This window comes from Haematobia irritans, chromosome 2 (genome assembly GCF_050003625.1).
Source record: "Haematobia irritans isolate KBUSLIRL chromosome 2, ASM5000362v1, whole genome shotgun sequence".
Taxonomy (NCBI): Eukaryota; Metazoa; Arthropoda; class Insecta; order Diptera; family Muscidae; genus Haematobia; species Haematobia irritans.
In genome coordinates this window covers 49761684-49786052 of record NC_134398.1, presented here as the reverse complement: position 1 = coordinate 49786052, position 24369 = coordinate 49761684, and the positions used below count along the sequence as shown (strand labels likewise).

At 34.4% G+C, this 24369-nt stretch overlaps 2 protein-coding genes and 1 long non-coding RNA gene across 5 annotated transcripts in view; 1 reads left to right on the top strand and 2 right to left on the bottom strand.

Annotated features, from left to right (window-relative positions):
- LOC142224245 (uncharacterized) overlaps window positions 1-4585 on the bottom strand; it is a 38010-nt gene extending 33425 nt beyond the window's left edge. For both annotated transcript variants that reach the window (XR_012719090.1, XR_012719091.1), the window contains exon 1: window positions 4315-4585. This is a non-coding gene — a long non-coding RNA (uncharacterized LOC142224245). The remainder of the gene's footprint in view (window positions 1-4314) is intronic.
- Acox3 (Acyl-CoA oxidase 3) lies at window positions 878-16925 on the top strand. 2 transcript variants are annotated; one of them, XM_075294008.1, is made up of 7 exons: window positions 878-1255; window positions 1573-1738; window positions 9638-10266; window positions 13598-13880; window positions 13994-14459; window positions 16105-16547; window positions 16612-16925. In XM_075294008.1, exons 1-7 carry the CDS (start codon window positions 1230-1232, stop codon window positions 16720-16722), a joined length of 2124 nt encoding a protein of 707 aa, XP_075150123.1. In that variant the 5' UTR covers window positions 878-1229; the 3' UTR covers window positions 16723-16925. The 2 variants fall into 2 exon arrangements, with proteins under 2 accessions (XP_075150123.1, XP_075150124.1); XM_075294009.1 differs by lacking the exons at window positions 878-1255; window positions 1573-1738 and adding an exon at window positions 9459-9480.
- Fic (FIC domain protein adenylyltransferase) lies at window positions 16792-22434 on the bottom strand. The gene is made up of 5 exons (XM_075294018.1): window positions 21622-22434; window positions 21126-21472; window positions 20855-21058; window positions 20652-20789; window positions 16792-17545 (listed from the first exon to the last, which is right to left on the bottom strand). Exons 1-5 carry the CDS (start codon window positions 22204-22206, stop codon window positions 17227-17229), a joined length of 1593 nt encoding a protein of 530 aa, XP_075150133.1. The 5' UTR covers window positions 22207-22434; the 3' UTR covers window positions 16792-17226.
- Window positions 22435-24369: the final 1935 nt, after the last annotated feature.

The following is a 24369-nucleotide window of genomic DNA, read 5'->3' as shown; positions in this document are numbered from 1 at the left end:
CTACTCCAACTCTGAATTTGAGGGAAAAACTGAAGCAGTGGTACATCGAAACATTGCCTTCCAGAAAGTGTTTGGAGAAGCTGCTCAGTATATTGCAGGAGGAAGGCCTAAGCGTTTAATTTATTTAATTAAATATATATAATTAATTTAATTTAATTAAATATACATACTAAATAAGATTTTAATTTCTAATTTTACGTCTTTTTATTTGGTAAAAAAGTGTTGACAAAATGGTGACAATGGACTACTGATTCTGTGGTTCCAATGTCTCCATATGGTTCCAAAAGTACCACCTAGTCAGTAGTTCTTGTGTGAGTTGTTTATTCTCAATGACAAGTACATGTTAAATGTCAATAGAATTTTACATTGTCTGGGGTATATTTGGTCAGTAGTACTGGCGACACAGTCAATAGTAAGTCAGTACTGTTTCACTATTGACATTTCCTACAGGGTTATTACACATTTGCCAGTCCCAAGTATAGGTGAGTATTAAGTTCGAGTTTAGCCGCTAAAAACGTCATTTTTTCACGATTACTTTTCTTAATCATCCATTTTAAGGAATACAAACTTTGTGAAAATTTGCTTTGGGATATTCCCCATCAAGTTATAATGAAATCTGCAACAAATATGTATAATTTCATGCATTTTTCTTACTGATTTAGTTTTCACTTTAGCTATTTTAGCGGCTAAACTCGAACTTAATACCCACCTTATTTCGAAAAACTTCCCGCAACAAAATATTTGCTAATTATTTTAAATACTGGCAACACTGCACACTTCTGTCTGCGTTGAAAACAATAACAAAAGAACCACGAATAGTTATAACAAAACAAATTAAAAAAGTATCGCACAGATACATTTGACACAATGGTCAGGGTTCAATGGTAACAAAAACAATATCAGTGAAGGAGCTAAGTACCATAAACTCGTTAGTCTGCGGGCCAACGTTGTGGAGAACGTTGTGAAAAATTACGGAGTGATTGATGATAAATCGGGCATAGAAAAATTGATAATAAGTGAATAAAGTTGTTTGACCAATATTATCAATAGATTAACGATAAGATTTTAAATAGCAAAAGTAATCGAAGATAATACAAAATCCATACCAACCAAAGTAGTTAGAATTATTGTTTAAAGTTCAAATTTGCAATAACAGTTATTGCGGAATCATCGACGTGGACGGTTGCTAAATACTAAAAAAAGTAGTCAATTGAATTTATCGCTTAAACATGGTCACTGTAACGGAAATTGATATGTAAGTTTTATGTTTTCCGAATTTAAGATATAAAAAAATCAAAATTGTGTACTAGCTTTCGCTCTCGGTTTTAAACTCTCCAAATTCTCTTGATCTCAATTGTAAATAGCAATGAATTGACACAGTTGTTATTCGTAGCATTGTTGTGCTTGTTTACTTCACATAGAAGCTTGGATTAATTCCTAAACGCTACGATTTATTTTATACAAGATATAAAAAAAATATTATTTGATCTTTAAATTTCTGTGTGTGTGCATTTATGTGAATATGTCAACTGCTAATTTTTTAATGTTATGGCTCGAAAAATCTTATTCCAGCGAGGGTTCACATGTAGCTGAACCCCAGCCGAAAAATATTTTGGAAGATAAATCCATATTTCCTGATTTCAAATCAGGCCCTCTGAAGGCCTATCGTGAGAAAAGTTCATTTTGCCACAAACGCATGAATGTATTGTTGGAAGGTGAAGATCATATACGTCTAAAGGTAAGTCTTCTAACACAAAAATCACTGAAACAAAGTTCAAAGGGCCCTTTGATAAACACTAGAAACCAATTTTCGCAATTCATCAACAATATCAATTCCCACTTCATCAAATTTAGACCAAAGTCCACACTTTCCAATTTTATTAATATATACAGTGCTGGGCAAAATTCTTGACACAGTGAAAATTTTCGAATAAAACAACACATGTTATGGAAAACGAAAACAAATGGGTTATAATTTTAAATCCAAACTAATTACTTGTTGGTACAAAAACGAAAGATTCTTTTTGAGAAATTAAGGAAAAAAGTAAGCAATTCCTATAGTCGATTCTTTTTATTTTGCTTCATGAAATCTATTCTGCTATCTTAATTATTTTTGCATACACACAAAAAAATATCAATTAATTTGATTGTCAATAAAATTAAAATAATGTTTAAATTTGAGCTAACAACATATATTGTAAATACAATTACGATTTTAGTCACTTTAGAAACTAATTTTGTTATATCAACAAACATTTTGTTATATCAACAAAAATTTAGTTGAACTTCAAAATTTTCTGTAACAACAATTTATTGTTAGCTCGAAAATTATAATATTATTTTGTGTGTACTTTAAAATAAAAAAACAAACATTTATACAAATAAAGTACACACTATTTTACTAAGTTCGAAATCCATATTTTCTTAAAATTGTAAACTTTTTAACTTTTTATACTCTCACCATAGGATGGGGGTATATTAACTTTGTCATTCCGTTTGTAACACATCAAAATATTGGTCTAAGGCCCCATAAAGTATATATATTCAGGGTCTTGATGAAATTCAAATGCAAATGGGCCATATCGAACCACGTTTACGTATAGACCCGATTCTCTGATTTTGCTCTTAGAGTAGAAAATTTCATCCGATCCGGTTGAAATTTAGTACGTGGTGTTACTAAATGGTGTCTAACATTCATGTAAAAATTGGTCAATATCGGTCCAAGTTTTAAGATACCTTGACATCGGCAAGTGTTACAACAACCCAAGCCGCCCTCGTTGCAGTCGGGTCTACGGCCGGGGGCGGACACAGAGTTTTCAACCCTGTCCAAGGACTGCAAACCCCCATTTGGAGTATACTTATTTCCCGAAAAACTCGAAAATACCAACTCCAAAGGGCTACAACAACAACAACAACCCAAGTAATTCCATTGTTGATTACAGCCTTTAGTAGAAGTTTCTACGCAATCCATGCATAAGATTCGGCCTTGCCGAACTTGCGCCCGTACATACTTAGCTTTTTTAATGACAAGAAATCGTTGGACTCACGGCAAATTTTGGCTGAACTCTAGTTTAGCTATACCTCTCAGATTTCTGCCAAAACTTTTTTCCTTTTTCCAGTTACTTCCGAGGAAGAATTATTTGGCCAGTGGATTCAAAAACTTCATAGATGGTAGAACTCTAAAAGTAGATAGCAACAATTTTTTTCCCTGGCAGCTGTAACCGGGTAACCGGTTATTCGGTTCTAAAGTCTAAGTTAATAATCGTATATAAAACCGGTTCTGGTGAACCGATTACTTAGAAATATACAGTATGTCAAGAAAGTGTTTTGACAATAGGAAAAAAAATTATGTTTTATTCCAAAATTAAATATAATTTAATTTTAAAAAATATTTTATTATGTATTTTGCAAAGTATACATATTTTATTTTTCTCAAAACGAATTAACAACTCGATTTTTACTTCAATTATTTCTGGAATTTGAAATATTTGGCAATGTCAAAAGACTTTCTTGACATACTGTACATCTCTATCAGGCTAATGATAATCCCTTTCAAATTGTGCATAAATAGATCTATTCAATATATCCGTTCTGTATATACAGATGAAAGCGTGTTTTTTGGATCCGGGTTTTTTACAAAACAGCCCAAAACTCAAAAACTGCTCGATATAAAAGTGCTAAATAACTGATTCCATTTTGTAGCAAACATTTGTTTCTATCCGTCATAGTTAAATTTAGGCGGATATCACCAAATTAACCGGTTTATATTCATATTCGGTTTACAAAGAAAATTTAAAAAAAAAATTGCATTTTTTTCAAAAAATATGACTGCGGTCCGTACTTTAAGATTAATTTTGATTTTTCGTACGATTTTTGTCTCCTCTTTAGAATTAGGTGTTCATGTTCGATCAGTGTGTTCAAGTCTTGATTAACATAATTTTTCTCTCTTTTGTTTACTCCAAATTGTAAACCGACTGTGTATTCTCCATTAATTTCCCGATTTGCACCAAAATAAATCGGGCTTATATACAATTTAGCACAAGTTGTTCGATTGGCCCAATCTACTTTAGCATAAGTTGTCAATTGGGCAAACTTTTGGTCAGGGAATAGATTTTTTTTTCAATTTGGAACACGTAACCCTTGGCTCGGAGTTTTGCCAGAGGTCCCGTAAGCCCACTAAAGCTAGTATTTTCTGGCATCTCATTATCTTTTTAAGATTATTAAATCTAATAAAAAAATCAAATATATTTACCAAAAATATAAAAGGAAAATACCAATGTTTTTTTTTGGGTATGCCAATAATTATGTCCTTACCAAAACCGATTCATTTGTAGCTTCTCTTTTTCATAATTTTGTTCGACACTGTATTTCGGACAAACATTCATTATAATATAGCGTCGAAAAGAGCGGACTGTGGTGTACATAGTGTTCGCGCCAATTAGATTTGTTTTGCATTTATGTTTTGTATGATGAATAATTTATAGCGCCCTTTATCATTATAATGCTACAATTATGTTAACTAGTAGTTTGCTGCTTCTTAAATAAATCGTTGTAGCTAATTATCGATGGCAAACTGACCGTAGCTACAACAGGGTGACAACTAAATAAGGGAAATTAATTTTTACTTGATGAGTAAATACATCATAGCGATTGTCGGTAGGCGATAATTTTTTGCGAGTAGGTGTGCAAATACAACCATAGCGATAGTCGAACACTTGTTTATGTGTATTTCTTATGGGAAGCCCAGAATCCGTGACGAACCGCGACGGTTAGCGGCGTGCCGCCAAATTAAAATCTATTCTAATTCCTTGGCTGGAAATGGTATAGTGTTGTCATTAATTACATAAGGGAACAAAATTAATTTTTTTGTATTGATTAGAAAGTTATAGCAAATTTTTACTAATTTGAGGTCGCTGAATCCAAATACGAACTATGTAAGGGAAAATAAATCCGTATATGAAAATTCGTTTCAGCGCCACCTATATGTGAAAAATGAGTTATATACGAATAATATCGATATAATCCTCCGTAGAAATTGGCACAAATTGGCCAAAACGTTTCAAATATAGGCTAAGACTTATTTTAAGTACGTGAGTACTTAAAATAACGTGAGTACTTTTATTAATAAACCGCGAAAAGAAAATGAAAATTTGATAAATGAGATTTCTTTATTTTAAAGAAACCGCATCTTTGGCTCGGAATCAACACCAAAATACTTAAGGGAAGGTCAAAATCTTTGGATCCAAGTAATCTTTTTTTGAGTGTATGTATGTTTATTTCCGAGAAAAATTTTGTTTATTGAATTAAAGTGTTAAAAAACATTCACTCATTTTGTTTACAATATTTTTGAATTTTATTAAAAAGTTAATTTTTTAAATGATTGCGTTTTCAATTTAAAATATTTTAGTGATATTTTTGTGAATGGAACCCCATCTTTTCTATTTTTCTCTATGAGCAGTGCGTCCACTTTTTTCCAAGCCATATATTGAGACTCCCAAACACATTTAGCTGTATCCGTTTTTACCATCGGATAGAGCACTAAAATATCTATCTTTCACATATAAATCTGGAACCCCATCTTTTTCCATTTGGCCACAGTGGTCACTTTTCTCTCCAGGAGCAGTGCGTCCACTTTTTTCCAAGCCATATATTGAGACTCCCAAACACATTTCGCAATATCCGTTTTTACCATCGGATAGAGCACTAAAAGATCTATCTTTCACATATAAATCTGGGACCCCATCTTTTTCCATTTGGCCACAGTGGTCACTTTTCTCTCCAGGAGCAGTGCGTCCACTTTTTTCCAAGCCATATATTGAGACTCCCAAACACATTTCGCAATATCCGTTTTTACCATCGGATAGAGCACTAAAAGATCTATCTTTCACATATAAATCTGGAACCCCATCTTTTTCCATTTGGCCACAGTGGTCACTTTTCTCTCTGTTTCGTATATGCAACATTACTCCGATTCGAAAGATTTCTGGCAAAAGGTTTTCACTCCAATCGAAAGCTATCGTTTCAGTTTATCTTTGGTTAAAATTTGGCTTTTCTATCTCTTCCCGTTTGGCCAATTTGTGCCAATTTCTACGGAGGATTATATCGCAAAAAAAATATTCGTATATAACTCATTTTTTCACATATAGGTGGCGCTGAAATGAATTTTCATATACGGATTTATTTTCCCTTACATATACGAACTTGGGTTTTTTCTATCAGCTCGAGATATAACGTTATGTTCAAAATTAAGGCACTTCCGCTACATATATTGGAATAACTTGAAAACGGTACACCATATTAAAATAAAAAAATCCGAAACTTCCAAATAATCTCTTTAAACCGTGCTTACAATGTTTTTCAATTTTCCAAGTAGTTTTAGAGATATCGTTCAAGTTTTGAAAAAAAAAATCTAAAAAATAAATATGGAACAAAAATCAAAGTTTTGGTCTAGAAACACTTAAATAAATATATTTCGAATAAAATGAGCTTTATTTCATTACCATCGGTGCACAACTTATGATTGTATTCACGATTTACTGAATTGATATATATCGCGATTTCCATACAAAAATAACATTTTCTAATGTGTAAGTGTTTGTCGTCGCGAAAAAATGTTTCGGCTACCGCCCATCGCTATGGTCATATTTACGCCCTAAGGGCCTGTTCGAAACCGAAACTTTTCACTAGCATTGGTAAAAATTTGACGTAAATCGAGGTGAGTATAATTTCACTAGCCTAGGAGGGCTAGTATGAAATTTGACATTCGTTGGTTATATCAAAACGAACATAAATTAGTTTTATGAGTAATGAGTACTCCAAAGAAGAAATTGTTTTTCACCATAGTAAATTGATATATCACCATAGTAAAAACACTTGTTTACGTGTATTTCTTATGGGAAGCCCAAAATCCGCAACGGAATACCATGACGGCTGGCGGAAAATGGGATCGCATAACAAATTTTTGAACTTACCACTGGGCATTTGTTTTTTTGGTTGTCCACGTGGAAATTATTTTATCTTCAACAATATCACAACAAATAAAAATGCATTACCTATTTTTATTCAACCTCAAAGTTGAATATTAGAAAATCAAGTTATATTGGCATTCATTCCTTAAAATAATGCAGTATAGTAACTTTGAATAATTTAGATTACCCCTGTGAAACACGAACTTTTTGCCGGCCTTACTGCCTGTTCGTGGAAGACGAACGAAACGTCGAAAATCACTCGTTGATATCTCGAGAACTAGAGTCTGTCGAATCACAATTGTTTGGAAAATCATAAATCATTAGTTCATGGCGATTTTGTAGCAAATATATCTAAGGTTATTTTAGATTCATTCTAGACGAACCATTGGTCTCGGGACGATTTGAATTTGGTGTTCACGAGTGAAATACGAACTTAATACTGGCTTTTAGTCTTAAACCTCATACACATTATAGCTCATCCACATTAGGCTCGAAATCTACTAAAAGTAAATTTGAAATCCCTTTTTTATAAGGCAAATGACAGTTGATATCTAGTTAACGTAGATTTTCGAAGTGTAATGTGAATGCGGTATTACACTTTCAAAATCCACTTTAACTAGATTTCAACTGTCATTTGCCTTATAAAAAAAGGATTTCAAATCCACTTTTAGTAGATTTCGAGCCTAATGTGAATGAGCTATTAGGTTAGTTTAGGTTGTAGAGGTTGACATCAATTTGGTGTTGAATTGATGTCCACTTAGACCAATATAGGTCCATTGTGATTCCTGGATGTAATCTTTCCATCTACTTTTTTCCGATGTAGTCCCCTTTGAAATAGTCTCAGAATTTCCACTTGTCCGTCTTCTTTAAAAGAAATCTTAGAACAACCAACCAGAGGCCCAGATGAAGGTAAGTACGTTCCTTAAGCTGCACTCCAGCAGATCAGTGAGAGCCTGAAAGTAAAGGAGCCCAGTATATTGTTTCTTCTAAAGGATATTGCTGGACACCATCTATTTATTCTTACCATTTTTTTAGTTTTAAGGGTTGAATATGGGTCTCCATATTTACATTTTCTCTCAGCTGATAATTCTGAGTTATTCAAAACTTCTCTAAACCCGAATCGTTAGAAAACAGAAGCCCCTTGTCATAAACTCAACAAAACTTGTACTGTATATGTTAAGAGGGAATATCTGAGAAAATGGCTAAATAGTCTCAGTGAGCCTAAAATAACGGACTGTCACTAAATCTAACTTATTTTAGATACGTGGTGAAATTCTGAGCCGAACTAGCTATGTCCGTCCGTCTGTCCATCTCTTCCGGCTGTCTCTCCGTCTGTGGAAATCACGCTAACTTCCGAACGAAACAAGCTATCGACTTGAAACTTGGCACAAGTAGTTGTTATTGATGTAGTATAGCCCCCATATAAACCGATCCCCAGATTTAGTTTTGGAGCCTCTTGGAGGAGCAAATTTCATCCGAGTTAGTTGAAATTTGGTACATTGTGCGAGTATATGGCCGTTAACAACCATGCCTAACTAGATCCATATCGGTCTATAGTAATATATAGCCCTCAGATAAATCGATCCCCAATCACACAAAAATTGGTCCATATCAAGTTCAAAATTTTATATAGCCCCCATATAAGCGACCCCCATATTTAAATTCTGGCTCTCTACTTACCGCGCAAAAGTTCATATCGGATTGTAAATATTTGTAGACTCCCCTATATATACCGGCCAAGAATTGAATTATATACGTATTTAACCCTTTCACTACCGAAATAAACCTAATGTTTAAAACTTTAATTTTTCTTCTGTTTCTACTTGTACTAACGGCATGTAGAACAAAAATTGTAATTTTGAGAACCTACCTCAATTACTTCAAGAGCTATATGAGCTTGTTCTGAAAACTTGATTCTTGAATTGTGACCAACTGGCCTTGCGAAAATAAGCGCTATTTGGCCTATAATATCTTTCAAAGTGTGAGAAAAAATACAAAAAAGAACCCGAAGTAGTATCAGCTATAGTTTTTGTATGAATGTCCATTTACTAGAAACATATAATAGAAAAATTGTCTCAAATTTTCGTATTGTTCGTTTATTGTAAAATCACTTTATAAAAATGTATTTTAGTACTCACCAATATGGAAAATATTTATAGCTTATTTAGGTTAAAGCCTCTACTTTAAAATAACATCGAGAAATAAATAGAAACTAAGTGGGAAAATAGAATTTGTTGACTTTTTCGAATGTCCTTCTAAGTGGACATCGGTTGTGAAAGGGTTAATCTGTTTTTTTGGCCTAATATTTACCACGTATGGACTAACCCTTGCTATCGGCAAGTATTGCCACAACCCAAGTAATTCGATTGTTGATAACAGTCTTTAGTAGAAGTTTCTACGCGTACATAAGATTCGGCCTGACCAAACTTACAGCCGTATATACTTGTTCACATTGCATTCCAATGTTCACTCGACAGGAAATTGTTTGGAGTGTATTGCTTACGTGCTACAAGTACTTAGTTATCTATAATTATTTTAATACTATTTTCTTCTTGTTGTTTATTTAATCGCTGTTATTCTGTAATCTGATAGCGTATAGGCTAAATTTGATTTATTATACTGATTATTATGTTTAGAAAGTGGTGTATTAACTTGTTCATATATTTCAGCATCGCATCTGGAAGTTTATGGAACGACATGCCGATTTCCAGCGTGAGCCCGAAACCCCTTCCCTGGAACGCCAACGTCAATTGGCAAATAAGCGTCAGCATATTTTGTATCACCAGAATTTTTATGGCCTCGCTGAATACATTTCAAATCCACGTTTATCCTTGGCTGCTGCTCAAGCCATGTTCAGTTATGAATTTAGTTTTTCGGTAAAATACTCCCTCTCCAATGGCATGTTCCCTAGTACGCTATTAACTTTGGGTACAGAACGCTTGAGTCAATACGCTGGAAAAATTCAAAATGGTGAAATTGTTGGAGCTTTTGCATTGACGGAAATATCTCATGGCACGAATGCTCGTGGCATGCGTACCAGGGCAACATATGACAATAAAACCAAAGAGTTCATTATACATACACCCGATTTTGAAGCTGCCAAATGTTGGGTGGGTAATTTGGGCAAAACTTGCACACATGCGATTGTCTACGCTCAACTGTATGTTCCCGATGATACGTATGTGGGTTTAAGTGCCTTCTTGGTTCCCATACGTGATGATAGAACATTGTTGGCCTTCCCTGGTGTTACAGTTGGTGATTTAGGAGAGAAAGTGGGTCTGAATGGCATCGATAATGGGTAAGTTGGAAAATTTAAAGTTTCATGTCGAAACTTTTTGTCGACGCTGAGAGTTCAAAAGCAAACGTTACAAAATTGCATTAAGCGTATATATATGCTACGAAGCAAGAGGATGAAATTGTTTGAAAATTTTCAGGAATTACAGGATTTTAATACCACATATTATTTTGAATCATCCCTCAAACTCAAATTCTGTGTTTCTAAGTTGCTTCTCCCACCACCAAGGGAGCCACCGTGGTGCAATGGTTAGCATGCCCGCCTTGCATATACAAGGTCGTGGGTTAGATTCCTGGTTCGACCGAACACCAAAAAGTTTTTCAGCGGTGGATTATCCCACCTCAGTAATGCTGGTGACATTTCTGAGGGTTTCAAAGCTTCTCTAAGTGGTTTCACTGCAATGTGGAACGCCGTTCGTACTCGGCTATAAAAAGGAAGTCCCTTGTCATTGAGCTTAACATGGAATCGGGCAGCACTCAGTGATAAGAGAGAAGTTCTCCAATGTGGTACCACAATGGACTGAATAGTCTAAGTGAGCCTGATACATCGGGCTGCCACTATGCCTAACCTAACCTAACCTTCTCCCACCACCAAATGCCGCCTTGAAATGGTTTTAGTTGAAAGATACCAACAGTTAAATATCCTTAGATTTTTGGTGTGATATTCGATAGTCTTTTCCTTTTTAGCTACCTTTCGAAATTAGTCGCAATGAATAGTATAGAGGGAAAAGTCTTCGGACACTACCCAGTCAGAAAAAAACCATCGGAAAAGCGTTGTAAAAGTGTTGTGAACGGTTGATACACGGTGGGAAAAAGCGTTGTTACAACCCCAAAATGATAACATCATTCCACGGTGTATCGATTGTATTTAACAACGTTTTCAAAGCGTCATGAAAACAATATTTTATACGCTTTTCCGATGGTTTAACGAACGCTTTGACAACCCCAAAATGATAACATCGTTATACGGTGTATCGATGGTTTTTACAATCATTAAAAATCACTGAAAAACAAAATTTCATACGTCTTTCCAATTGTTTCTAGAAGATTTTGTCAAAATTTTATTTCTATAGAAAATATTGTCAAAATGTTATTTCTGCCCGCCTTGCATACACAGGGCCTTGGGTTCCAAACCAGATTCGACCAAACACCAAAATGTTTTTTTTTTCAGCGTTGGATAATCCCAACTCGGTAATGCTGGTGACATTTCCGAGTGTTTCAAAACTTCTCTAAGTGGTTTCACTGCAATGTGTAACGCCGTTCGGACTCGGCTATAAAAAGGAGGTCCCTTGTCGTTGAGCCTAACATAGAATTGAGCAGCACTCAGTGATAAGAGAGAAGTTCCCCACTGTGGTAACACAATGAACTGAATAGTCTAAGTGAGCCTGATACATCGGGCTGCCACCTAAGATAACCTAACCTAGAATTAGATTGAATCGATTTTGCAATGTCCGTCTCCCTGTCTCACACTGGTGTATTTGGAACACGGTTGCCACAATTGGTAGAATTCCAGCAAAAATGGTAAATTTTTGACTGCTTGATAGACTTGTAGGATGTTCAATGTTTTGGTAGATTTTGCAAAATATTCCTCTCCAACTAAGAGGTAATTTATAAATAGAAATAAAATTTTCACAAAATTTTCCATAGAAATAAAATGTTGACAAAATTGTCTATAGAAATAAAATCTTGACAAAATTTTCTATAGAAATAAAATTTGGACAAAATTTTCTATAGAGATAGGATTTTGACAAAATTTTTGTGAAAAAAAGTAATTATGTCTAACAAAATTTCTTCAATTAGTCGATAAATAAGTACTTATATTTGGGTTTTGGCGTGATGTCAGCGTTTAGTTTAGTTAAAACTTTCTACAATTGCCTCATTTGTAAAATTAACCAAAATTGTTGTTCCTAGTTGTTTCACTGTTAATGTACATATTCACTTTATATGATAAAGGAACATTATCCTATTATAAATCAATTCATATCAACAATAATACATCCATTACTCATTAAAAACCATTGGACATTGATGGAACATGCATTTTCAACGACAATTTTATGGAAAATTTACTATGTAAAAACCGTCAATTAATTTGTTTAGCAAGCGTTGTTTCAACGTTGGCTTCCATCGCTGTTACAACGCTCAATATTTATAACCATCGTAAATTTCTGACTGGGTATATTCACATATTGGACAAAAAAGGTAAATGTGGATCTCGAAATCCACATTTGTGACGTTCGATTGCCTTTTACTGTTTGGAAAAAAAAGCGGAAATGGCTGCCAATTGATATTACTGACGTCAGTAATACGCAATGGAGACCTGCAGGCGGTCCAAAACCTTGTCACATGTAGCTTACGCCATTGTGATGGATACTATGTGCTGCGTAAAGATCATAAAGGAAATGGAGGCCTAGCTTCCATATTTCCGTGCAGTATAGACCTATCTCTCTCATGGCAGATACTAGTGACCCCTAAACATAATGTATAGGGGTAGTAGTAGTCTGGTCCTGTTTAGATTTCGATATACAATGTGTATATACCGCGGGTAGCTGTTCTGTGCACCTGGTTATGGTATATTGAGTGGTATTGTGCGAGTAGAACCCATGAACTCAGATAAAAATACGTGTCCTCGAAATTCTCTCCATTGCCAGACCCTTCGATTTCATAACCTCTACGCCGGACGTTTATCAACCAAAAGCAAGATGACTGGGAGCGGTTCAGAGAACGTCGCATCTGTGGGCTTCCGACTCCTCCCAAGTTGCCTAGAGTGTGTTCGGTGTCGGGCCCAATTTCCCTGTAGAAGCGGCGGGACATGCAGACGAACGTGATGAGCGCTATCGTAATAACCCTGCTGATACTAAAATCAGGGAACTGAATTTAGAGATTAGTAAGATAGTCGACGAGCAGGAGCGGAACACATGGGTAGATCCGTAGAAACAATATAACCTAGACACAGTCACATGTAGATGTTTAATCGATAGCAGATGTCATAAACATGGCACTCAAGATTATAGTTTACAATCATGGCTTCTAGGCCACATGTTGATGACATCTGCGATCGGTTAAACATCTTCCATTCCATTGATAGAAATTCGAAATAAATAAATAAATAAATATCACTGAGGATATACGCCTCCAAATCCACAGACAATCTATTCACTATATGACAGCAGAATTCCTATAGAGTAGATATGTTACCAAACCTGGAGTATTTCTCAGTACACCATAAAACGGAGACATTAAATTCTCTTCTTATAAGGCGACGAAAGCTCAACATCTCATTTCACCATAACCTATTAAACTTATAACACAACTCGTTTTTCTTTCTCTTTTAGTTTTGTCATGTTCAATAACTACCGTATCCCCAAGGATAATTTATTATCTAAAACTGGTGATATTGACGAACAGGGTAACTATAGCAGTCCCATCAAGGATAGCCGGAAGCGTTTGGGTGCATCTTTAGGTGCTCTATCTGCTGGTCGTGTCAACATTTGCAATTTAGCCAATGTGGCATTGGGCAAAGCCATAACAATCGCTACCAGATACTCAGCGGCTCGTAAACAATTTGGACCGGATGAAACTTCTGAAGAATGGGCTGTTATTGAATATCAATCACAGGTAAGTTTATCATATACGAGAGAATGTTTGGAAGATTGGATCTACCAAAGTTCGGAATTCGTGAATGGGTTTGTCAAAATTCTAAATCCGCGCTTTCGTTTTTTTATTTCCAGCAATATCGCCTCTTTCCTCATTTGGCCACAGCTTATGCTATACATGTCTTTAGTATGTGGTTGGGTATAGAAAATGTTGAGATGACTACCCGCTCGTTTATGGGTGAAGATACCTCATCAGTTGGTATGGAAATTCATGCTGTGAGTTCGGCAGGTAAACCCACTTGTACATGGGCGGCCCGTGATGGTATCCAGGAGTGTAGAGAGGCATGCGGCGGACATGGTTATTTAAAGTCAACTGGTCTGGGCGATTTGCGAAATGATAACGATGCTAATTGCACTTATGAGGGAGAGAACAATACTTTAATCCAACAAGCCTCCAATTGGTTAGTTGGTCTAAAACGGGGAAAGGCCAATTTTGAAGAAGTGTCTCCTTTAAAAACAGTTGCTTTCCTAAAAGATATGGACCAAATATTGAAACAAAAAGCTGAAGAGAAGAACGCCAAGGAAGTTGCTTGTCCACATAGTAAGTCAAAATGGAATTAGATTCAATTTTTTAGCGACTTCACCATAGGATGGGCGTATACTAAATCTAGTTAGTTAGTTAGTTAATCTTTTTAAACTCTGAAAAAAAATTAAATTCAACTTTTCCAATGTCGAAAAATAAATTTTGACATATTACTAGGCATGAACCAGGGGCATGCAAGTTAACCCGGTGAAGGTTAAATTTCAAGTCCTTGGGTCTTGTAATGTCTAAGGAGTAACCTTAGACCAGAAACTGAATTGGAGAAGTCACATGAAAGAGAGGACTGAAAAAGCCTACAGATGTTCGGCACTGTACAGAAGAGCGGTAGGCTATAATGGGGGTATAAATGGTACGCGTCGATAGTCCGGTAGGCATCAATGGAAATGAAGTGCATCAAAGAAATTTTCCAACGGGTCTTGACATAACTGGGGCATGAAGACTACGTCAATCGCAGCTCTGGTACTAGACTTTAGACCTAAGGGCTTCAGATCAAAATCGTAGCCGCCATGACTACAATACTGAAACACGAAACATAACGAACCATCAAAGGATAATAGGTTAGGCGTGTGTGAAATGGCAGATAGTACAACAATCCATCATCCGTATACCTAAGTTGGTTATGGCTGCCGAGTGTGGCATTCTGACGCCATTAAGATGGTTCTGCGAGAGTGGGACCCCAGAACAGATAACAGAGGGAAATAACTGTTACACCGATGGATCGAAGATGGGTGAGAGAATGGGACTGGGAGTATATGTGGAGGACCCAGACACCGAGATCCTATTCCTATCCTAAAAGCGGAATATGTTAAATGGCTCGGAAATAACAAGATCTCACAAAATGTGAACATTTTCACAGAGGACAATGTAGGCAATAGCGAATTAATGATTTACGAATACTCGGAATACGGCAGAATACGCACCATATGGATGCCAGGACTTGCCGGTATAAGAAGAAACGTAAAGGCAAATAAACTGGCGATGAACAGAGCTAGGACACATAGGGAAGTGGGCATAGTTGGATGAATGGGCACGGGAGACACATACAGCAAAGTGGACCAATGCAACGATCGAAAGGACAGCGAAAATACTATTGGGTGACTCCGATAAGAAAGAGGCTGGAGGTGTAATAAATGGACGACGGTCAGGAGGACCGTGGATAATAATAATGAACTGGCACCATGAATTGAGAGAACATCTGTGTCGGTTAGAAACAGCAAAGGATGCTGCATGTAGGGCATATTTTGAGGACGATGATGCATTGGAACACTACCTTTGTCACTGCCCTATCTTCACTAGGCAAAGAGTTAACCATATTGGTGAAGAGGTGATTCGGAACATGGCCCAGCTGGGAAACAGGGACTGAAAACAAATTATGGGAAATCGTTAAAGGCTGTGTCTCTTCGTGGAACAAGGTTGCGATGGAAAGAAAAGTTAGAACGCACTACAAGCTAAATATTGGTTTAGTTGTATATCAGCCGACATGACACAGGGTAACCTAAATCCTCTTATGAATTTAATGAACCTTAAAATATCGTTATTATCTTGAGGTGGAACAGTATACAAGATCCATGGTGAAGGCTATAAGAGATACAGCCCGGCGGAACTTTGGATTTGGTTTTCTTAATACTAATTAATTTTCTTTCAGGTCTCTTGAAGGCTCTAAATTGGTTGGTAGCCTATCAATTGGATGTTACAGTCAAACGCGTGGAAGATCTAAAACGCCAAGGTTTGGATGGCTTTGAGACACGCAACAATATGCAAGTTTTCAATGCTCAAACTTTGTCCATTGTCTATGCACAGCGAACAATTTACGCAGTCTTTTACAATTTTGTAATGAATTTACCACAAAGTAACGAGAAAAATGCTTTGCTGAAATTATTGTCAATGTACGGTTGTCATATGGTGACCAAAAATGCTGCAATTTTCTATCAGGGAGGATATTTCCGTCAAAATTCCCAATTGGAATTGTATCAACAAGCAATTTTGGATTTGTTACCCATATTAAAGAATGAAGCAATTAGCTTGGTTGATGCTATTGCCCCACCAGATTTCATTTTGAATTCTCCTCTGGGTATGAGTGATGGCAATGTAAGTTTTTCCTAGCGAGGACGTTTTTTGGTTTGTGTCATGTTTTTTAATGATTTTTTCATAGGTCTATTTGCATTTACAACGTGCTGTTATGTCTGCTCCTGGTGTCTTTGAAAGACCCGATTGGTGGCGTGAAGTTACCTATAAAGACTACATTCCAAAGGCCAGAATGTAATGATGCTGTGACATATATAGAAATAGTTTTTGTTTTTTGTATTGAGATTAAAACAAATTTGCCAAAATATGTGATTTTCTTTCAAAGGTGTTATTGTGCATTGTATTTATGCTTTCATGTAATTTTTTGTATATTTTATTCTCTTTATAGATCAATAAATAAATTAACTAACATTTTTTTTTACATTTGTACATACAAACAAATTGTAATCTTGTGCAATTCATATTGTTTATCGTCAGGGACCTTAATCGAAAGGTGTCATTATTATCTATTAGAAACTAAAAAAATAGATTATTCAGAAAGTGTCTAATAAATCTAAAAATAAAATAAAGATATAACTTTGTTATGGTATCTTAAATTAGGCTGGTATATAGATTTTTGGTTTTTGTTTTGCTTTGCACGCTATTTACACATTTGTGGTTTGTTAAAGAGAAATTTAATCACAGTAAGTTTTATAAAACGTCTTAATATCATGTGGAAAATAAAGAGAACTATAAATCGCTGCTAGGAAATTTCTCCAGAGCCGGAATCGAAGAAATCACCTTCTACAGCATTGATGTTTTTATTGTTTGACCTATTGCTGGATGGACTTGTGGTGGCTGGTGAGTTGTCATTCGATGTCCCTGAGGCACTTGGCGTTAGGAGTTTATCGATATTAGCCAGAGTATTTTCGGTTTGTTCCAACATTGGTATTTGTTGGGGCAAATCACTGGTAGCCCATAGATATAAGTCGAGTGTTTTTTCCGTACAATCGGCTATGAATCGTACGAATGGTCTTATGTCACCTTCATTGGCAATTTGGAGATATTGATAGTATTTATGTCTGAAAAACAAGAAAAAAAAAACATTTATTTTACAATTAGCTTTATACACTAAAAGAAATTTTGTTACTAAGCATAAAAACCAAATTTACCAATGTGGTATCAAAATGGACTGAATATTTTAAGTGAGCCTGAAATAAAGTGTTGCCACTATACCTACCCTAAGTGCAAGAACAAAATCTTCTAAAAAGAGCTAAAAAGCAAATGAGTACATCTTTCCTGCTATTATTAAAAAAATTTTCCCACTTAATAAACATGAAATTAGATTAGGAATAGAGTGATAAAAAACAGATTGCTTGAAAATCGGGGGAACTCTGTTTAAAAAAGGGACTATTTTCCAAAACCGAACGTTTTTTGTTTTTGTTAAATTATAAAGGTTGAGTTAAATACCATGCGTTAATGCGTCCGTTGATTGAAGAGTTGAATTTTCTCTTTGAAAGAGTGCTTCAAACTGAAAAATATCAACCCTTCCATTAACGCCCGGATTATGTAACTCAACCCTAACAAATTTTGGTGTAATTTTTTTCTGTTTTGGCAGACTTTTTTGTTGTGTTTACTAACCAATTTCTTTCGGTGTACATATGACATTATATTGGCAATTTTACATTGAAATTATAAATACGAAAAGCTGAACACCACATTTACCGGTCCACGAAAACAGGATAAAAGATGATAGAACCCTATACCTGTTTTGATCAGAGGTAATAAAAAAATGGCTTCCTGAGATGGGGATTGCGATCGAAATTAGAAAATAGTCACTTTCAATTTTCAAAATTTGGGAAATCAATTTTTGTGAAACGAGGACTTTCGACTTTGAACACTCAGAAATGTCACCAGAATTACTAAGAAGGAATAATCCACCGTTGAAAATTGTTGGGTGTTTTGTCGAAACTGGGATTGAAACCATGACCTTCCGTATACAAGACGGGCACTTCAATCATTGCACCAAGAAATTTTGAAAAGTTGATTTTCATCATTCAGACTTTTTAAAATTTTGAAAAAGTAGATTTTCGACTTTTCGGAGTTTTCAAGTAAACTTTCAATTTTCGGGTGCATTTTAAGCATAAAGAGAGAGAGAGAGAGGGAACATTACCTTCTCATTTCAATGCAAAAACAAACTTAAAAAAATCAAAATTCGATTTTGAGGTAGACTTCTACTTTTCGGTAATTTTGCCATGAAATCGACTGGTTGTAAGTTAGATTGGTTGAAAGTTAGACTGGTTGAAAGTTAGATTTTTATACTCCTGTAGCGATGCTAGGTTCGAACAACTCCGAAAGTGACCCGTGGTAGTGTGTACGATTTGTATATACGGGTTACATTGAATGATTGTGTTTCTGTTTTAAAATCTTGCCAAATTTTTCTATAGAAATAAAATTTTGACAAAATTTTCTATAAAAATAAAATTTTGACAAAATTTTCTATAGAAATAAAATTTTGACAAAATTATCTATAGAAATAACATTTCGACAAAATTTTCTATAAAAATTAAATTTTTGATAACATTTTCTATAGAAATAAAAGTTTGACAAAATTTTCTATAGAAATAAAATTTTGACAAAATTTTCTATAGAAATAAAATTTTGACAAAATTTTCTATAGAAATAAAATTTTGACAAGATTTTCTATAGAAATAAACTTTTGAAAACATTTTCTATAGAAATAAAATTTTGAAAAAATTTTCTATAGAAATAAAATTTTGAAAAAATTTTCTACAGAAAATAAATTGATAAAATCGTCTATAGAAATCAAATTTTGACAAAATTTTCTATAGAAATAAAATTGTGACAAAATTTTCTATAGAAATAAAATTTTGAGAAAATTTTCTATAGAAATAAAATTGTGACCAAATTTTCTATAGAAATAAAATTTTGACAAAATTTTCTATAGAAATAACATTTTGACAAAATTTTCTATAGAAATAAAATTGTGACAAAATTTTCTATAGAAATAAAATTGTGACAAAATTGTCTATAGAAATAAAATTTTGATAAAATTTTCTATAGAAAAAAAATTGATAAAATTGTCTATAGACAAAATTTTCTATAGAAATAAAATTTTGACAAAATTATCTATAGAAATAAAATTTTGACAAAATTTTCTATAGAAATAAAATCTTGACAAAATTTTCTATAGAAATAAAATTTTGACAAAATTTTCTATAGAAATAAAATTTTGACAAAATTATTCTGTAGAAATAAAATGTTGACAAAGTCTCTATAAATACAATTTTGAGAAAATTTTCTATAGAAATAAAATTTTGACAAAACTTTCTATAGAAATAAAATTTTGACAAAATTTTCTATAGAAATAAAATTTTGACAAAACTTTCTATAGAAATAAAATTTTGACCAATTTTCTATAGAAATAAAATTTTGACAAAATTTTCTATAGAAATAAAATTTTGACAAATTTTTTTTAGAAATAAAATTTTGACAAAATTTTGATAGAAATAAAATTTTGACAAAATTTTCTATAGAAATAAAATTTTGACAAAATTTTCTATAGAAATAAAATGTTGACAAAATTTTCCATAGAAACAAAATTTTGACAAAATTTTCCATAGAGATAAAATTTTGACAAATTTTTCGATAGAAATAAAATTTGGATAAAATAAGTTGTTTGGATTTTTTTTTGTAAAATGTTCTCAAAATTTTGGTAGATTATTTTTGGCTCGAATGGCAATCGTGCATCCAATCCAATCTTAAGTGAAGACCAGTACTTTAGATTGGATGGGATGCACGATTGCCACTCGAGCCAAAAATAATCTACCAAAATTTAGAGAACATTTTACAAAAAAAAATCCAAACAACTTATTTTATCCAAATTTTATTTCTATCGAAAAATTTGTCAAAATTTTATTTCTATGGAAAATTTTGTCAAAATTTTGTTTCTATGGAAAATTTTGTCAACATTTTATTTCTATAGAAAATTTTGTCAAAATTTTATTTCTATCAAAATTTTTTCAAAATTTTATTTCTAAAAAAATTGCTTAAGAATGTTGAGTTATGTCATCGCTACTATTATTATTTTCCCTTGCCAAACCTCAAAGCACCCAAGATTGACTAAACTACCCACATCTTCCCTATTAATTCTTAAAGAAAAATTACCTTTGTTGTTTTGGTATAATTACTGGTGGATAGCCAGCCCTCATCAGTAATGTATTCATTAAAAGTCTAGAAGTTCTGCCATTGCCATCAATGAATGGATGAATGTGCACCAGTTTGTAATGTGCCAACGCGGCATGTCTATAGAACGGAAGGAATTAAATCAAATCACAAGAACACCAAAAGCATTATTAAGTAGAACTTACTTAATAGGATGCAATGACAAAACTTGATCGGAATTTAACCAATTCTCAAAATGTCTCATAAGTATGGAGAGGTCTCCTGGACCGGGAGGTATGTGACCACCAACATAAACCTGAGTTCGACGAAATTCTCCACCTTCGATTGGATCAACATGACCAAGAACTCTACGATGAATTTCCATAATATCCTTGAGAGTTATTTCCATTCTAAATATGCAACAAAGAACAATATAAAACTTTGGCACATTCCAGGCATATAAAATGTTTTACTTACTTGTTAACTAAACTAGCATTGATATATTTCATAGCTAAATCCAATCCTAAAATTTCATTATGTTCATCAATAGATTTTCCATCGACAGCCATGCGTGTCTCTAGAATGGATCTAGTTTGTGCCAATGTCATTGTATTTCCTTCAATGCCCACCGAATGATAGATATGTTGGAAATAAGCCTCTTTCTTAGCCCTTCTTAGAGCTGCGTTCGATTCGTGTATGCCGGAAAGGGCATCTCGCTTATGATCTAATTCCAATAAACGCCTGTCATCTATCGACTGTACAATAGCAGCAGTACGTTGTCGATTAGTCAATGCTTCGGAGCAACTGGGATTGATTATTAACGCCTAGAAAGAAACAAACGTCAAAGTACATATTCACGGAAACCTTGATATTAGGCAAGGTCAAAGCGCTTAGCTTCACCAGTGCACACTGGATTTAGCTTTATATGGTATTACCAATTTGTAGTGGAATTTATACCAGATCGATGGCTTACCTGATAATAATACTGATCTGCCAGAACTATATCTCTTTTCTCCAAATATTCGCCATACCTTAATAGTACTTCAGGATGCTTGGGCGCAAGAGCATGAGCATGTTCAAAAAGTCTCTGAGCTTTATCTTCCTTACCTGCCTCGAGCATGGTTTGACCTAATTTTAATGTTGCCAATGCTTCTTTAATATTGGCATCATCGTCTGGTATACTGGCCACTGCAGCGCCATCCTGAAATTCTTTGATGGCCTGTTGATCTTGCAGTGGCTTATCATCTTTAGAATAAATTGCAAAATCATCTCTGACTTGTAAATAGTGAGCAGTTGGAAGATGTTGTAATTGTCGTTGATTTATCTGCGTCCAAGGCGAATGATAGTATAAACAAGCAGCCAATACACCTGAGAGGAAGACCAGTAAATGGTGATATGTTAGATGTAAAACTAAGGAATTTCTTGGTCCTGTTGCCGTAGCTGCTGCTGCTGCCACCACAAAATCATTAACTTCTAAGGAGAATCTTGGTTGCGAGTCAAGACAAGGATTTGATGAGTGGCTATCTTTCCTCATGGAATGCCTTCTCTGTTTTGCCATGTTGGCCTTTTTACAACCGTCGATGTTTCGTGTAAATTCTTCAAAATCCTATATATGGCTTTCCTTTCTGAATGCTCTGTAAAAACTTTTTAAAATTTCCATAATTTATCTGAATAATAAGAATATTTCCCCACTATTTTCACAGAATATTTAAAAATATTACTACTCCCGAATTTTAAAAATTTATGACGTGTATTCTTTGTTTTTAGCGAGATATTGTGAAGCAAACAGCTGTTTTTTGTTATTAGTTGTTTGTTGTTGTTATCCAGAGATGGCAGTGTGATTAACATATCTGACATCTTCAGGGTTGCCATTACAACGGGACGTAACTGCATGAAGAAATTACAATCGACCTAACCGTCGGCGTTCACAATGACATCTACAGTTAGTAATGGATATAAGCACATTTCATATAAAGGTAGGTACTATGTTCGGTTTCCGAAGCGAAATCCCATACAAAACCAAAAATGCGAAGAACTACCGAAATATTTTTTCATTTATGGTACTTTGTTTTTTTTTCGAGTTGAAAAACTGACATAAAGTGCATAGTCCCTAATTAGGTCGGCTTTAAATCCTTCCATATGTTGAGATTAGTTAGTTTCAAAACATGGCGCCATTTGTAATGTGAATTAAGAAATAATTGATTTATTCAAATGATTTGTGTTAAATTAGAATACAAAAGTGGTTCGCGTTGTTATTTAAAAATGCAATTCGATTGACGAAATAAAAATAACGGAGTGCTATATGTATATAACATATATAACAGCATCTGGTTCTGTAGCCGTTTCTGCCACAGTAGCATCTGCCCTCACATCCCTGACTACATCAGCTACAGTGAACAACTCCAACATAGCACCCACAACACCTGCCACGACCACAGTGGCTGTGACCGCAAATATTGTGTTGCAACAACCAAATACAACGGCCGCCCAAGTAGTGAGTGGTCCCATTGGGGTGGCAGCAAATACTCCAACATTAGCCACTATTACTAATTCTTCAAATGCAATATCGACTGTTGCTGCCGTTAGTAATACAAATGCAATACTAATGCAATGGTGGTTTCACAATCATCCACAATAGTATCACCAGCAGCTGGATCGAATGTTGTTGTTCCCACCATTACAATGGCTTTAGCAGGAGCTACCGTGGGACTTAAGTCTGGTCCAGATATTACAATGACATTGAACCGTATAAATACGGCAGAGAATGAAGTTGATGTGGAGGAATGTTTACCAGGTGATGTTGTTAAATTGGATTTTGCTGGCGAAGAAGTGGCTGGGTGAAATTTTACCCCTAAGGAATGTCTTCTAAGAGTTTCCAATCGGCGACCGATGCCCGTTGGAAACTCCGCCTATTACAACAGTACCATCATCGCTTCAGCCATCAGCAACAATAGCATTCCATCAGCGTCATATTGTAGAGATACAACCAGGCCATCATCATCCCCTGCTAATTTAGAATTGACTAATGTTATGCAACATAATGTTTGCACAGAACACGAAGAAGTAGAAGAAGTTAATTGTCATAATACTGCAGATGTAATCGATGAAGATTTCTTTTTTAAAATATGCTTAAAAACGATTTCGTCTTATCTCTGTAAACCCAGTGCTTCTACATTCAACACCCATTTTTTACAAAGAAATGAATTGTATTTTTTTTTTATTATTTTACCGCTCCTCGTAATTGCTCCCTTTTCTATTTGTTAAGCGAGCTCGTTTTTTGTGTGTAAGAGGCGTAAATGAATGAGAACTGAACAAAAGAAATGTTAATGCAATTTTAATTTTTAATGGAAACAACATGAGAAATGATAATTAAAAATTTTTAAATATAACAATATTAATGAAAGAAAGCTGATAATCCAGAAAAGAAAACATTGTGTTCTAGGGTCTTTAATTAGTGTATAAATGTACAAATTAATAAAAAATCATAATAAAATTATAATCGAACTTGTCTTATTTTTATATACCGGGGTATAGGTAATTGGGTGGTCTTATACGTTTTATACTTTTTAATATAAAATTAGTAAATTTTTCTGAACAAAGTTATATCCAAAATAAATGTTTATAGCAAATAATTAAATAATTTTTATTTTTCTTGTATTCATCATTTGTCCAAAATGATTGCGATATACTGGAATGAAACGATAGCGGCATTCTTGCATTT

Bases quoted from the DNA above. Each gene is read 5' to 3' on its own strand.
- Acox3 (XM_075294008.1), top strand. From the start codon at position 1,230: ATGGTCACTGTAACGGAAATTGATAT. The intron at 1,739-9,637 runs GTAAGTCTTCTA...CATATATTTCAG, and splicing joins AAGATCATATACGTCTAAAG to CATCGCATCTGGAAGTTTAT. The intron at 13,881-13,993 runs GTAAGTTTATCA...TTTTATTTCCAG, and splicing joins TTATTGAATATCAATCACAG to CAATATCGCCTCTTTCCTCA.
- Fic (XM_075294018.1), bottom strand. From the start codon at position 22,206: ATGGCAAAACAGAGAAGGCATTCCATGAGGAAAGATAGCCACTCATCA. The intron at 20,790-20,854 runs GTAAGTTCTACT...TCCGTTCTATAG, and splicing joins TTGTCATTGCATCCTATTAA to ACATGCCGCGTTGGCACATT. The intron at 17,546-20,651 runs GTAATTTTTCTT...CTTGTTTTTCAG, and splicing joins ATTATACCAAAACAACAAAG to ACATAAATACTATCAATATC.